At 37.3% G+C, this 15,325-nt stretch overlaps 2 protein-coding genes across 2 annotated transcripts; one reads left to right on the top strand and one right to left on the bottom strand.

Moving 5' to 3' along the window:
• Nucleotides 1-2,522: 2,522 nt before the first annotated feature.
• On the bottom strand, nt 2,523-7,139 carry LOC148103291 (uncharacterized). The gene is made up of 4 exons (XM_087838087.1): nt 7,118-7,139; nt 6,744-6,845; nt 3,048-3,251; nt 2,523-2,818 (listed from the first exon to the last, which is right to left on the bottom strand). The coding sequence occupies exons 1-4, from the start codon at nt 7,137-7,139 to the stop codon at nt 2,523-2,525; spliced, it is 624 nt and encodes a 207-aa protein (XP_087694213.1).
• Nucleotides 7,140-12,371: 5,232 nt separating this feature from the next.
• On the top strand, nt 12,372-15,058 carry LOC102797135 (interferon-induced protein 44-like). The gene is made up of 8 exons (XM_087838086.1): nt 12,372-12,399; nt 12,716-12,733; nt 12,855-12,888; nt 13,224-13,425; nt 13,609-13,758; nt 13,968-14,136; nt 14,334-14,434; nt 14,520-15,058. The coding sequence occupies exons 1-8, from the start codon at nt 12,372-12,374 to the stop codon at nt 14,682-14,684; spliced, it is 867 nt and encodes a 288-aa protein (XP_087694212.1). The 3' UTR covers nt 14,685-15,058.
• Nucleotides 15,059-15,325: the final 267 nt, after the last annotated feature.

Below are 15,325 nucleotides of genomic sequence, written 5' to 3'. Positions count from 1 at the left end.
TGTCGTGTCTGCATCTTTGTTTAGTGTTTCTTGTTTCCTGTTTTATTGTGAAAGTCTTTTCTTATGTTAGTGTGTGCAGCTTAGCTCCCCCGTCTCGTTAGCCCTGATCTCTCCCAGCTGTCTCCCCCTCCTGTTGCCCATTCCCTCATTACCACCCTGTGTATATGAGCCCTGTGTTTTCCGTGCTTAGTGTTGCGTCGTCCCCTCAGATTATGCCCGTGTGTCTTTGTGGCAGCATTCTAGTGGTCAGTACCTTTGCTCTGTTTATGTTTTGTTTTCATGCCAGCAATAAAGCTGAGGTTTTGATTTACAATTCTGTGTTCGAGTCCTGCGCTTTGATCCTCCTCTCCGCCTACCCGCCCACAGAGCCCTGACACGCTGATAGTTTGTGAGGCCCAGGTAGAATGTATAACTGCAAACAGTTTCTCTGCACTCCAGCCTCCTCTGTGCCATGTGAAGGGATTTTCCTTAATGCAGGAGAAATTATCTCCACGAAAAGGAACAGGTTCAGCCATCGCACACTAGAACAAATTCTTTTCTTAAATACAAATGAAAAAGGGTTACCTTAAATGCATCGTGTTTTTAATTTGCAAGTTCATAAGCATTTTCCCTTTCCAGTTCACAATCAATTCTACCCCCAGGTCAAAAATATGTAAAGGAAACACTGCAGCCTTGTAGTTGTGCAGGAAAGGCTTTAAAAGATTAAAATCAAGAAAAGCAAGCCTTGTGTGGAGATCTTGTTCGCTGGCTGTCTAGCTTCACATGGTCACGTGTTGTGAGGGTGTTCCAGATCTACTGGCATTTAGATCAACTGGCGTTGGTCGAACAGATGTGTGGCAGACTTGCGTGTCAGGAGCTGCTACCGACAAACCAGCAAAACAAACGCCAAATGTGTCATCTGTGACACTTGTGAGGTTATCTCAAACACGCTTCGTCAGTCTTGATGCTGTTGAACAACAAAATGTTTAAAAATGTCGCGAGTTTACCTGGTGATATCCTCATGTGCGACACGATCGCGAAAAGAGCAAACAATTAAAACCACGCCGAAGTTGTTCACAGGACAGCAAGAGTAAACGATCGGGAGACTCTAGTCGTCGTTATCGTTCCCCTCGTAAGTTTTATTTCTCCGGTTTCAGCGTTTTTGCTTCACAACTAAAGCGAGCAGTTTACTTTGTGCACTAACATGGACTCGAGTCAACCAGCGCCACCTCTGGCCAAGTGCCACAGCCTACAGCCAGATCAACTTGTGACACACATCTGCAGCACGTTTGAATTCGTTTCATGCACAACACATTTGTACCTTTCAATTGTGTGTTTGTGCGTCAGCTTCAACCATCTGTTTGTTGAAAAATAGTAACGGACCGCGTTTTCATGTTAGTAACTGTAACGGCGTTGTAACGATAGGAATAGTAATTGGTTAGATTACTCGTTACTGAAAAAAGTAACGCCGTTACTTGTAACGCCTTTATTCCCATCATTAGTCGTTGAAGAGGAATTGTTTGAGCTGTTTGAGCCATGTTTCCGAAGTAACAAAGAGCCGACATATGGTCTGGATTGCAGCTTGCATTTGATGCAGTACTTGGATTGTTTTGCCACAAGTTCCCGGCATGCAATGCAAGGAAGTCACGTGTCAAGTTTCTCCGTGACTGCAGCTGTTAGTCAAAGCTCTTATGATGATGTTTCACCCCAACATCACATCACCGCGGTAGGAATTAGAATCAAACTTATGGGAGAGGAGACCCCTTGAACATCAATCTTTGATGAGAACTATTGAAAACAAAAGAAAGACTCTTTGGAAAAAGTTTATCTTAGGAGAATTATTATTTTAGTCTGACCCCAGTCCCATCCACTAACATGGAGGAGGCGGGGCTTATGACCTATACTGCAGCCAGACACCAGGGGGCGATAGAGACGTTTTGGCTTCATTTTTGGGGTTAGGGTCGCATCGTTCACGTTTTCTACAGTCAATGGTCTGCCCCAAGAACCTCCCACCATGAACCCCTGAGACAGGCAGATGGAAGAGTCCCCAAAAACCATGCTGGAAGGTGGCAGGGGGGAAACTGCCATGAACAGGTAGGCTTTTGGTGGCCCTGGTGCTGAACTAAATATCAAAGAATTTATTGACAAACAAAATCAATAACATCTGAAGGATTCATTGATGTTCATGTAGATTTTTGTTTCATTATCATTCATGTTTTAATACATTTTTGTATAGACAGCATATAAATGCAAAATAGGTCTGCTACAATAAAGTGTTACCACAAAGGAAACTGAGGACTCCTGTTATCATGAGACTTTATTTAATCATTCATTTTGATATGAACACTTATAGTATCAGCATTTACATTTGTTTGGTTGTGATGTTAAATCTCATGTTGTAAAGATTCAACATTGTAATAAGCATTGTGTTGATCATTGAGACTATTTAGTTTTATCCTTTTTTCATGCAAAGTTTAAATCTCAGCTAAAACTATTCTCAATTAAACACAGTTTTTGTCATTGTCAGTGTCCGAGCTGTCTTTCTACGAAATCAGACAGTCACGGAAAGACAGCTTCACTGGCGATAATGAAGTCCAACCCTGTTCTCCCACAGTGTTGGCTGGTTCACTAATATCATTGTGTTTCTGTAGTTTTTGTTTTATCTGACAGATTGCCTGTGTATTCTTTTGACATCTCAGTAATCCTTTCTCAGTCTCATGAAAGAGAACATCAACATGCAGGATGACATTTTGAAATATCTGAGACCACCCTGTCTCATTTGTTGAGTAGTCTGTCTTTCGGGTATGGTGCATCAGAACCAGGACGATGTGTTTATTACCTGCACACAGCAGAAAAATCACTAAATCAATAAAATCAAATATAAAGCCATTGCATTGTTACTGTTTTGAATGGATAGAGGGCTGCAACCATAAGAAAAGATATGTTGTTATGATTATCTGGAAAACTAAAATAAAATATTAATATGCATATTGTGAGTGAGAAAAGTAAAAGACAAATTACATAAAAGTGAACACACTTCATATTACTGTGACCAAGCTTTATGGTACCTGGTGCTTTAGCCATGGCTGCCTCCACATCTGACCTAACACGAGAGTTGATTGGGCAGAAAACAATGACAGTGTTGCATTCCTGTAGGTCTGTGCTCTCCACCAGTATCTGTTGAGGCAAGTTTACTTGGTTCAGCACATCTTTGTCCATCCCGAAGGTCTCAGCTGTACAGTAAGTGTAGATCTTTACTGCATCTGCACACACTTTGAAAAAAATGAGGAAAATTAAAAAATTAACAGAAAAGCTTTAAAACCTTTTTTTTAGTTTGACTGGACGCTCACTCAGACACATGTCTAGATGGCACCTTTTGTCTTCCTGATATCAAACAAGGTTGTATTTACCACGTAATGAAATAATGCATACTGTGGTATGCAGTATGGTGTGATTTGGCAATAGCAAGAGGTTAAAACTTTTCTTTGTCCCTCCCATAGAAATACCTCTGGAAGCCCTGTTAATCTACCAGTTGTTTAATTATTTAGTACTGCTGTCAGTGTCATGTAGAGAATATTTATGAAAGTCATCTGAACAAGAGCATTTACAAGAATATTTAAAAGTATCTATTAAAAAAACAAATGAGGTAATTTGAGGTGAACTTCATTAAACATTAAACGAAATTGATAAAAGCTATTTTTGTCTTGGTCCTGGGTCAGTGAACCACTGTTTTTGGTTGTTGTACTTTTACTTTTGATAGTTTTATGTATTATGACTGTTGTGTTTTGGTTTCCCAGGGTTTAGTTGTGTTCCCTCTGTTTGGTGTTATCCCTGCCTGTGTATCCCCTTTTGTGTAGTAAGGTCTCTGTGTCTAGTTCGCGGTTCTTAGTCTGTGTCTTTGCGTGTATGTGTTCCTGTTTTACTTTGAAGGTCCCTGTCAGTGCCTTCTGTTTATGTCCCCGTGCCTCGTCAGCTGTGATGTCTTCCAGGTGTGTTTCCCTCCTGTTTCACATCCCTTGTTTCCTGGTGTGTGTATTTATAGTGTGTGTTTCCTTATTTCTGGTTCGTCTGCGTATCTCCCTCCGTCGTCCTGTGTGGTTTCCCTATGTTTTCTACGGCCGAGTCCCAATTAAGAGACCGCACGCTTGAAGTACGCATTTTAAGTGTGATTACGTCACCGCCACGCGACGAAGGCTGTCCCAATTCAAAGTGTACTTCAAATGCGTACTCCAAATGTGCCGTCGATTTCCCCAAATATCAAGCATAGTCCAGTGCATGCTTCGTGGTCCCATATATCCCACAATCAATAGCGCGGTGGTGGGTGAGGATAATTTTGCCGAAAAATACGGCAGAAGGGAGCGGCCGAAGAGTGAACTGTCAAAAGTAAGTGCTGTATATTATGTCACTTATTTATGTACGAATGTTTAATAATGAAGAACATTAAAACATTACTGTTGGCCACATGTTGGCAAAGTTATTTGACATTAGTGATGTTTGTACTTTCAGCGTTAACTTGGTTTTAAAGCCTCTACTTCAAAAAAAAAAAAAAAAAAAAAAAAAAAAAAAAAAATATATATATATATATATATATTAGTCGACCTTAATCTTACAGAGAATGTGATGATTTTATGGATAATTAAAGTCAGTCATATATCCACAAACACAACAAGCTGAAAGTCAGTGATGCTGCTCGGTTTGCAGTCCTGAATATCACGGCACAAGCAGGATTCACTGCACTGTTAATGTTAGCTATGTTATATTGCTGCCTCTGTTCGGTGGTGTTGAGCCAAACAGACTTTAACGTGTGTTTGAACGAGCTGACGGTTCACTCGTTAAGCTGAAAGAAAGATGCTTTAATCACAGGAGTCACACATGTGTCCACTGTACCATCTGGGAACTCTTCTTGTTTCGTAATAACACAAACACTAAATCCTCCTTCTCTTGTGCTGTTTTGTAGCAGTGTGTACACCTGAGACTGTCACCTGTCTGTCTGTCCTGCACTCTCTCTCTGTTTCTTTCTCTCTGATTGTGGAATAAAAGTATGAACATGTGTTTATAAGTTACACTTGTGTTTGAATCCTGCAGCTTATCACACATTTGATTTCCATGTGTGACGACTGCAAGTGTCCAGAGTGAGGACAGACTGAGGGACCCACTGCTGCACATCATCTGTGAGGCTTTGCACCCCTGATGATCCACCAGGACAAACTCAGCAGTGTGTGAGGAAGACGAGGAGGAGGAAGAGCCAGCAGCAGCTGACAGATGGAGAGAATAGACAGACTGTTCCCTGTTTGTGAAGGACTGCTAGGAAAGTTTAGAATAACTAATTGTCTGTCCTGAATCAGTCTTATTAGATAATGTTCAAATAATTTTATCCTCCCAGTGTTTTCAGTGTGGGAGAAAGTACTCAGTGAAAGGCAGCAACAAGTTTAATGTTCAGAAACCTAAAGTATGTATCAGCAGCAGAATGGAGCTAAAAATAAATGTTTGTTTCATTTCTATGAAGCTTTGAGTATTTTGGATTAGTAGCACTGCTGTGTTTGTTGCATCATATTGCTGTAATTGTTTATATGCTTTATATATTCTGAGGTAAGTTGATCTATAGTGTTACATCATATTCTATAAGGATGTTATGTGTTTGTAGACTTTCTGCCCAGTTTGACCCATTTAGCAGAAGTCAGCCTGTTTAAGGCTCTGATATCTATTCTGAGTGACTTAAAGCAGTTATGACATGGTCTGATTTTCTCACCCAATAAAGGAATATTTCATATATCAGTCTACTCTTCATTCTATCAGAAACAGTTATCACAGCTCGTACATTTTCTTTTTACACATATATGTAAGCATTGAGCCAAATGTAATAATGCCAACATATTAAAAGAACAATATTTGTCTTACATATAACATCTGTATATACACTGTCAAAGGTACTTGTCTTTGAGTGAAGATTTAAGGTGATAGGAAATATAAATAAATGCAACTTGAATCTTAGACCCAGAGTTCAAGCTCCCTGCTGTAATAAATAAATAAATATATATACATATATATTTATATATATATATGTGTATATATATATATATATATATATATATATATATATATATATATATATATAAAACATATAATATTGTCCATATTATATTTACATTACCACAGTGAGATGATTTTAGTCTCATGAACAACGTTAGCTAATTGTTATTTACTAACTAATCTTGAAATAACTGTTCAGTACAGAAATGAAGCCCAACAATCATGTTTTACAGTCCCGTGGTCTCAGCCTCAGATACTCAACTAATCAAAGTGATGTCATGACAAAATGAATGACCAACAAAACATTTTTTCTCCTTCATTTATGTCACACAAAGTTAGTATCATGGTTGCTAGGCAACCTGAACAGCACGATGAAGGTTAGACCATCCCATTTCACAAGCCTCTCACTTCCGCACTTCTCGTACTTATAGTACGCACCGTACGTAGTACACGTACTTCAAGCGTGCGACCCTGAATTGGGACACAGCCTACATCTCCCTGCATCTCTGTTTCATGTCTCTAGGTTTCAGGTTTGTTTTTGCTTAGCTTTTCCCAGTTTAGGTTACTCTTAGGTTTTGGTTTTTGTCCACCACGTTCCTGTTTTTTTCGCCTTCATGTTAAAGTAAAATCGGGCCCCAATATGCCCCAAGATCAGGTAATATAAGCAATGTAATACGACAGCTGTGTGGCCTGGAATGCCAAAATGAAAAGGTAAAAATTATGGATACACATACCTGTATGAGGGTGTTTGATGCATTCTTCTAAGCATTTGAAGAATTGGTTGATTCCGTCATCCGTATGGCGTAGTTCATAGGCCTCCCACAAAGTTTCAGCAGCTAAAAAGATAAATGGAAATTTAAGGCTGCTTTACATTGTGTTAGTTTTAGCTGCTTCCACTGAAAAGTAGAAAAATCTGTAGTTTTTGCTTCAGATGTATTATCCTAGGGCAGGGGTCAGCACCCTTTAACACCCAAAGAGCCATTTGGACCCAATTTCCATGGAAAAGAAAACACTTCATCTTTACTCAGGATTGTAAGCTGTCATCTGTGAGGCGTGAGCGGTGTTTGCTTTTACTGTAGTTCATGGAGGAGAATAGCTGCTCACATACATATGTGGATCCGAAGATCCATAATTGGCCTGCCAGGGGTTGAATGTATTGATAAATGCATGGTATTTCGGCAGGTATGGTTTATGTGAGTGTGGTGCTTATTTTGAGTGATGAAAAAATAATAAGATATAATTTTATTTTTTAGATTTCAAGATCACAATAATCTTCCAATTTTGAACAACAAGTTAAAAAGAACTAACACAAATAAAGTAAGAGCAGCATGCTGCTTCAGTGCCGCAGGTTGCTGACCACTGTCCTAGGTAAATGGTACGATGAGATATTACTGATGGAGCTTTAGAAATCGAAGGCTTTCTGTGTCAGAAACTCATTAACAAATTCTCACAGTATGACTGTTACATGAAAAAAACCACCTGATTAAAATATGACATGAACTGTTGCAAAATACACTGTTCAACAGGGCACGTGAAAGAGAAGTAAACTTTCCATAATTTTATTTAGAAATGGCAATACCTTTTAAAACTTAGAAATACCCATTAATAAGTTGGTACATACCCCTTCTGTACTTCTCTGGAAGCTTATCAATGCGTTTCTGCAGCCTCTGAAAGAAATTGTAGACAAATTAATTTGTGTTTGTTTATTTACATCGCGATTGTTTATAACAGGAACTCCTATCTCAAAAAAGTTTGTGAACCTTCTGTTGATTTGCTGCTTTGACTTAAATAACAGAATGACAGCTTTATTTTTGTTGTTTTTAATGAAGTGAATAATGATTTAGAGTTGAGACAAGAGAATCAATAACTTTGCCATGGTCTGTCTGTTATGAATAACACTAACCTAATCAGTTTACATGGAAATTCACCAGTTTGTCTGTTAACTTTCTTCATGGACTACTACACTGGACTTATATCAACATGGTCCCATATCATTTTAGTTTGGAATTAGTCATTTGAAATGGAGATTAACCAGGGGCGATTTTAGCCCATTTTTTAGCCCAATATGAATCAAAGCACCCCAAAAGAATTTTTGCTTTTTTTGACAATATTTGCTGTTTTTGTGACACACAAGTAAAATATAAAAAGCATACAGTACATAGGTTGAGACGTACCATTTTAACAATAAAAGTATAGATACCCCCTCCCAAAATGGTTTGTTCCAGCTTGGCTCTCCCCTGCTCTGGCTCTAGCGCCACTGCTGCCAGAGTGACGGTGGCTGAGACGCAGCAGAGCGGAGGTGTGGGTGCCTGGCTTATTAGCTGCATTTAACCTTCAGTTACTCCTTATATAGTTGGTAGGAGTCAGACCATGTTTCTTTTTAGCTGAAAAACATTACACCAGGTAACCTGCAGTGTTGAAAGTGTGTTTTCCAATGATATTTGCTACCCTACAATCCGTCCTCCTGTAGTAAATTCAGCGACATTTGACCGTCCTGTTGCTCCCATTGAAAGTTATACAGCCTATTTAAAATCTAACACTTAAAATTGTCCATAGCCTTCTGTTGTTACCACTGCTCTGGTTATTTTGTCATTTGTGCCAATATTAAACCCAGGAGAAACGTTCAGGTAAAAGTGTAAGAACAAATGATCCATCAATAAAGGATAATGTTGGATCAGTGTTTCAATATTTATCTTTTATTAGATGTTCATGTGGTTTGGTTATTTGCCTCGTGGTGAAAACACACTGAGAGAGGACTTTTTTATTAGTGATCTTAATAGGTTTTTTTTCATATTAATGTAATTTTTTCATCTAATTGAATACAATCTATTTGTGTATGATTGTCAGTCCAAAGAGGGAGAGAGGAAAGAGGGGAACGTGAGGAGAAAGTACAAGGTCAGGAAGAACCAGGTAATGAAACAGACAGGGAACAGTGACAGGCACAACAGAAACCGTTTAACCGCTTGAAAGAGTTGACCACCAAAAGTGATTTGCCAACTTCAAGGTGAGGCCACATAGGTTAAAATAAAAGAAAAAAAAATCTGCAGAGCCATAGTAGTATCGTCAATAAAGATCGTTTCATACATTGTACCATAGGCAAAGTTGCCTCAATTTTTATAAATTTTTAATCAATATATTGTACATTTGTGCATTTCAAGGACTCTATTTTTGGAGTGTATTTTTACATATCTGTATTGTATTATACACATTAAAAGTTCATCTCTGTCCAAAAAATGCACTTAGTTTACTTCTTACTCACTATGAGCATCATTCATTATTCATTATTATTTTAATATATATTATAATGTGGGGATTCAATTGTGTTAAAATGTACGGTGGCCCCTAGAGACAAAGCACATACAAACTCCAAAACACTTGCAAACTCCAAAACACTTGCAAAGTTTATCTTGGCTGGCTGGGCAGCTCTCTGGGTGCTCAGCACCCCCCGAAGCTCTGATCCTAGAATCTGCCCTGAGATTAACGATGAAGAGTCTCCAGTGGACGAGGACATCCATTGAAAGTGGTGATTCATTTTCATATCAGGTAAGGTTTGGGACTGTGATAGCGTGTATATACATATATATATATGTATATATGTATATATGTGTATATATATATATATATATATATATACACATATATATATATATATATATATATATGTGTGTGTATTTTAGTCATTGTATGTTTATATGTGTCAATCATTTAAGACATATAAACACAATTGTAAATAATGCAATGAACCTTTAACCATTTAAAGCCGATCGGAGCGGACACGCTCCGTTTTGCGTAACTATTTTTAAATCCCTGTAGAACCGGAACCACGTGAGCTAGCGCAATAATTTCTTTTGCGTATGAAACTGGAGGAGTTGTACTTGCATCTTATGCCATCAGCTTGTCCTCGGTCAGTTTCCTTCCACATAAAGCTTTGCAAAAGCTGCATAAAAAGCACTTGCAGGAACAAAAACATAATATTCCAGAAACATACTTTGCCAATCCGATCAGCTGTTCATAACACTTCCCACATTGAAATAAACAGCGCAAACGATCGCATGTCCGCCATTACATGCCCGAAACCGGAAGTGACGTAATTTTCGCATTTTTTGCAACTTTTTTGTATTTAAAGTTTTGAGTGATAAGCCTCTTAAATTTCTCTAAGTAGAAATACATGTAAAAAAAAAACAAAAACGATTTTCAATTTTTTTGTAGTATATTGCACTTTTTTGCAATTTATGTCGTTACTATGGACTTAATGCATACATATTATTAAAATGTGGGCTATAACAGTTATATTTATGTATAGCAACTTGAAATGATCCCTAAAATGGCACTACAGCATGTAAAAATATAAAGTAAGCTCTGGCAGCCTTGGTTCTATGGTAGGTCTTAAAGGGTTAACGGCTTCTAAATAACTGGTTTCTACTTTGTGATGAATCCATGAATCAGAAAGCAAAGTATGAAAACACTGTTGTTAAAAGTGTTTTGTGTGAACTCAAAAACTGTGAACATTTTTCTCCTTAAAGTTCAAGAAAACGTGTTTTTCTCAGCTCCATCATGATAGCTCCTGTTATAAAGTGAGTTTTGCGTGTGTATGTTTTATGTTAGTTGTGACATGAGGGACCAAGGAGGTTCGCTAACCTGTTTTTGTGGCGTTGGAGCAGTTGAAGGTGAAGCAGGTGACTGATCTGGGGAAAAAAATATTTAACAAGTTAGAGAGTATTGTTTAACTTATCGTAGTAGTATATAGTATTTGACTTTTATATTATTGATGTACCTAATTTTGATCCTCTTTTCTTCACACAAAGTAAAGAAAAGAGGATTTTTATGGCCTTTTCTACTTAAACAACTCCCATGCTATGATTGTGTGAGTAGTTCAGATATGCCCAGTCCTTGACAGCTACTCTGCTGCAGCTAAATGCATCCTTGTCCCGACATGAGAGTGAGGGATTTAAGTGTGAAAAATATTACTGACTCTGCATAGCAGGCATCACGTCAGCACTTTAATAATGTGTCAGTACTATAATGAAAATGGGGTATTATGAGTATTATTATTATTACTATAAGAATTTTATCAATTACTTTTACAACAACATAAATTCACTGTGGTGACTGAGGCCAATATCTATATTAAACATTTTCCCCTTACTTTTAGATTCTGCCATGATCAAATCTGAAGATCTGAAAGAATGAAAGAAAGACTTAAAAATAAGAAGCAAAAAGTAGCAGATGTCCACGTCCACTATGTTAGGTCTATCCTAGCATACTCTACAAGGGGGTACACCTTGGACAGATCATCATTCTATTACAGGGTAAAGTCAGCATTGCAGCAGTTAATACACTCAGATTTAATAGTTTAAGCAAAAAAAGACAAAAGAAAAAAAGAAAAGTGATATATGTCTCCAGCTAATCAGCTGTTCTGTGTAACCCATGTGCTCAAACATCAGAAAATGCAAACTAGAAAACAAACCCAACCAGACAGATTTTAAAAAAATGAAATTAAAATACCAAAACATATAAAACAACATCAGTCTGGTTTCCTACCTTGTGCTGCTGCTGTGACTGCTGCTGAGCGGAGGATGCAGTGAAACTACTCAAAGAGAGTCCTTGGTCTTTTATACAGTTGCCTGCCCACCTTCACTTTCTGTTTAATTTTTAGGATAAAGCATGTGGTTTATAGGAAATCAACCTCCCGTGTCTTGGAAATTCCCCACCAATTACTCTGAGCATTATGTTTTTGGAATTGACAACTTTTTTGCAGAAAAACAACAAGAGAGCAGTCTGCTAGTTGCAAAGATAAAACAATAAAACGTATAAATCATGTGAAAGGGCTTTTTTTTTTTTTGCTGTGTTGCTGTGTTCATCAGTAATGATAAATTATAGACTGCAAACACTTATAAAGAATCTATTGTGGAAAACTTTGTGATTCTCATCCCATCATTTTGTCTCATCACACAGTTTCAGTTTTTAAAATATAGACACATATTTCAATTTGATCTTTTCTAATTACATAATTCAAAAGTCAAGTAAGAGAAAGTCAGATAAGGTTTGGATCCAAAAGTGTCAGGAATGAAAAACATCAGATAAGCTGATTCCCAGAAATGGTTTTTTTTTTCCCTGGTTTGTCATAAAGAAAGTGAAAGTATGAGATCTTCTTATATAAGACCAACTTTGTTTCATTCAACAGTTTCACTTGATCTTTGCCTCTGCAGCTGCATCACAATACAGGTACGTATGTTATTAGGTTAGCCTTAGTGAGCCTTAGCCTTAGTGATTCATAAGGCTTCAGTGATTCATTCATTCAGTGAAAGTTTTGTGTGTTATTGATTGTTATTACCTTTATCTTTACTTCTTCAGTTTTAGCCATGGGAGGTCTCTTTTCTTCTCCTACACGTAAGTAGTATATAGTGAAGACATTGTTTTCTGTAGCAGCATAAGGCAAGAGCTGCATATTAGAATGCAATTTCCGGCTTCTTTGTGTGTTCTTGTTGTGTGTGTTGCACAGTTATATTCCCACTGCAAACAATTCAGAAATATTAATTGAAACTGTGTTTTACTTTCTGTATGTTTTACTTTGTAGCACCTTCACCACGTCCTCCTAGTAAGTTATATCATAAATCCAATAACATAATTTCTACAATTAATTGGCACATGCGTTTGCACATACCTGTCTAATGTGTGTTTCATGTTGTTTGTTTTTATTTTCTAGCACCTCCACCTTCTCCTAGTAAGTTTCATTTTAGAACATTGGTTACTGTTATTGGCAGATTATTTTGAACAAAACTGATTTCTCCTGTTTACAAATACAGTTGCATCTATTTTATGCTCTTTTTAAATTTTATTTTCAGCTTTGAAAACTCCATGGAGACAAGTATCTTGGAGGTAAAGGTCAAACATGCAGTTTTTCTTCAGGATAATTTACATTGGCTTCTTTAATCCTCTCACTTTTTTCATATAGCTCCATCATGAGGTTAATATTTAACTTGCATTGGAAAACTGACAATTCCTGCTACCCGTTATGTGGCATTCAGAAAATGTTGTCATGCTATTTTGACAACAGGCATTATCACATGTCACAGGAAACATGCTAAAGCTAGCATTTTGCTGATTGAACAGCCGTGTTTATAAAGCAACCTCCCAGAGGTGTTAGGATGATTTTACGCCATGTTAAAATGACATCTACAATATATTAAACTTGTTTTAACCCCATTTTACAGCAACCAGGAAGATCTGCAGTATGTGGAGAATTTTCAGCTTCAAAATGACCAAGTGAGACATGTCAGAGTTTTGCTCTATGGCCCAGTCGGTGCTGGGAAGTCCAGCTTAATCAATTCTGTCAGCAATGTCTTACGAAGAAGAATAACATGTCCAGCTTTGACCAACGCAACAAACGAGGAGGAAGGAAGTTTCACCAAAAAAGTAATTTCCTTTTATTTACACTGACTCGATGTCTGGAAATGTAACAAGTGAAACTGTAACTTATGGTAAAACAATAGCCTAAACACCATGTTAAAGATTTAATAAGTAATTAAAACATTTTGATTATGTTCAAAACAAATTGTATTTCTTCCAAGTTGTGTGTAAACGTTTGCTGTCTTTCAGTATGAAGCCCACAACATTAAGAAAGATGCAGGGAAGTTTTACCCATTTGTCTTCAATGACCTGATGGGTTTGGAAGAAGGGAGTGGACGAGGAGTGAGAGAGGAAGACATCAAACTGGCCATGATGGGACATGTGAAGGAGGGTTATAAGGTACAATCATCAAACTGAACCTTGTTTACTCTTTAAGTAAAACTCTCAAATATTCTTCAAGTTATTTCGTTAGAGAAAAAAAATGAATTTATTCACATAAAAAATACAGATTTGCATCGTCTTCTTTCATTCATGTTCTTAATGAGATTCTTGTTATTGTATACAATGAGTGTGGGTTCAGTCTTTTGGATTTTTGCAACATATTGCAGTTCAACCCTGCGTCTCCATTGTCCACTTCTGATTCTGGCTACAACCCTTCACCTTCTCCAGAGGACAGATGTCATGTTCTGGTTTGTGTCTTCTCTGGAAACGCAACAGATATTAACAGCTCAGTGTTACAGAAGATGAAAACCATCAGAGAGGCAGCCAGCGACTTGGGTAAGACGCAATTGCATTAAACTTGCTTGTCTTAAAACATCTGATAACAGAAGTTGTATAACTATACCTGGTTAAATATGGGCACAATCTCTGCTGAAAGACAATCAGAGTGGAACACTAGTATTGTTGTTTTTGTGCAAATTGTATACATAGTAAAATTTCCTGTCAAGTTAATCAGAAAACATTTCATATTGCAGGTATTCCCCAGTTAGCTGTTCTTACCAAATTTGATGAAGTCTGTCCTGAAACTGACAAGGACCTGAAGAATGTGTACAAAAGCAAGCTCGTGAAGAGAAAGGTGAATTTTAGCTGGAAAAATTAAACATTGCAAACATACCTGAACTCAGATCTTACAGTAATTTATTTGTTTCTGTAAAAACCAGATGGGAGATCTGAGCTCAAAACTGGGGATCCCACTTAACTTCATCCTTCCTGTGAAGAACTACAGTGAAGAAACACAACTGAATGACGACGTTGACACTTTGATCCTGAGCGCACTGAGAATGATGATTGACCTTGGAGATGACTTCATTGACGCTAAATTATAAACCGACACATTCCTGACATACAGTTTCAGACATACATAGTGATGTAATACACTCGATGAATAGTACCTAATCCCTGCACAGTAAAGAGTCACTTTTCATGTTAATTACCAGATAAGATAAAACTCAAGAAGTTGTTACTGAAAGCTGATATGACTGAATATGATTAAACTGATAAGAAACAGTTGCATCTCTCTTCTTTCATTTCTTATTTTTGACTAACATTACCGAAATATATTGATGTACATTTACAATCAAATCAAATAAAGCTGTCATTGTTTTTGCAGATAAATTTTACACATCCACTCCAGCCATGAACTTGTGTAGCCATCACCCAACTCTGCATGTTACAATGCAAATGTGCACTTAAGAATAAATAAATGTCCCATACATTTGCATTAAACCTTGTATGTTATTCAAGTCTGTTGTATCCTTTTTTAAGTTTTTACCAAAATAAAAATTATACAATTAATAAATATTTCTGAATGAGTTTTCTTTCATTTTCTGTGAAGAACATACAACAATCAGGCATAAAATTATGACCACCTGCTTAATATCTTGTTGGTCCCCCTTTTGCTGTCAAAATCACCCTCACCCACTGAGGCATGGATTCCACTAGACTTCTGAAGGTAGCAACACATCCT

Source organism: Neolamprologus brichardi, chromosome 3 (genome assembly GCF_056152115.1).
Source record: "Neolamprologus brichardi isolate AB-2024 chromosome 3, ASM5615211v1, whole genome shotgun sequence".
NCBI lineage: Eukaryota > Metazoa > Chordata > Actinopteri > Cichliformes > Cichlidae > Neolamprologus > Neolamprologus brichardi.
Note: the sequence above shows the minus strand (reverse complement) of the source record. Positions and strands in the feature narration are given on the sequence as shown.

Coding starts and splice junctions, on each gene's coding strand:
- LOC148103291 (XM_087838087.1), bottom strand. CDS start 7,139: ATGGATCTTCGGATCCACATAT. Junction 3,252..6,743: donor CATCAAACACCCTCATACAG/GTATGTGTATCC, acceptor TTTTTTTCAAAG/TGTGTGCAGATGCAGTAAAG. Junction 2,819..3,047: donor AGCCATGGCTAAAGCACCAG/GTACCATAAAGC, acceptor TGCTGTGTGCAG/GTAATAAACACATCGTCCTG.
- LOC102797135 (XM_087838086.1), top strand. CDS start 12,372: ATGGGAGGTCTCTTTTCTTCTCCTACAC. Junction 13,426..13,608: donor AAGGAAGTTTCACCAAAAAA/GTAATTTCCTTT, acceptor GCTGTCTTTCAG/TATGAAGCCCACAACATTAA. Junction 14,435..14,519: donor GCAAGCTCGTGAAGAGAAAG/GTGAATTTTAGC, acceptor TGTAAAAACCAG/ATGGGAGATCTGAGCTCAAA.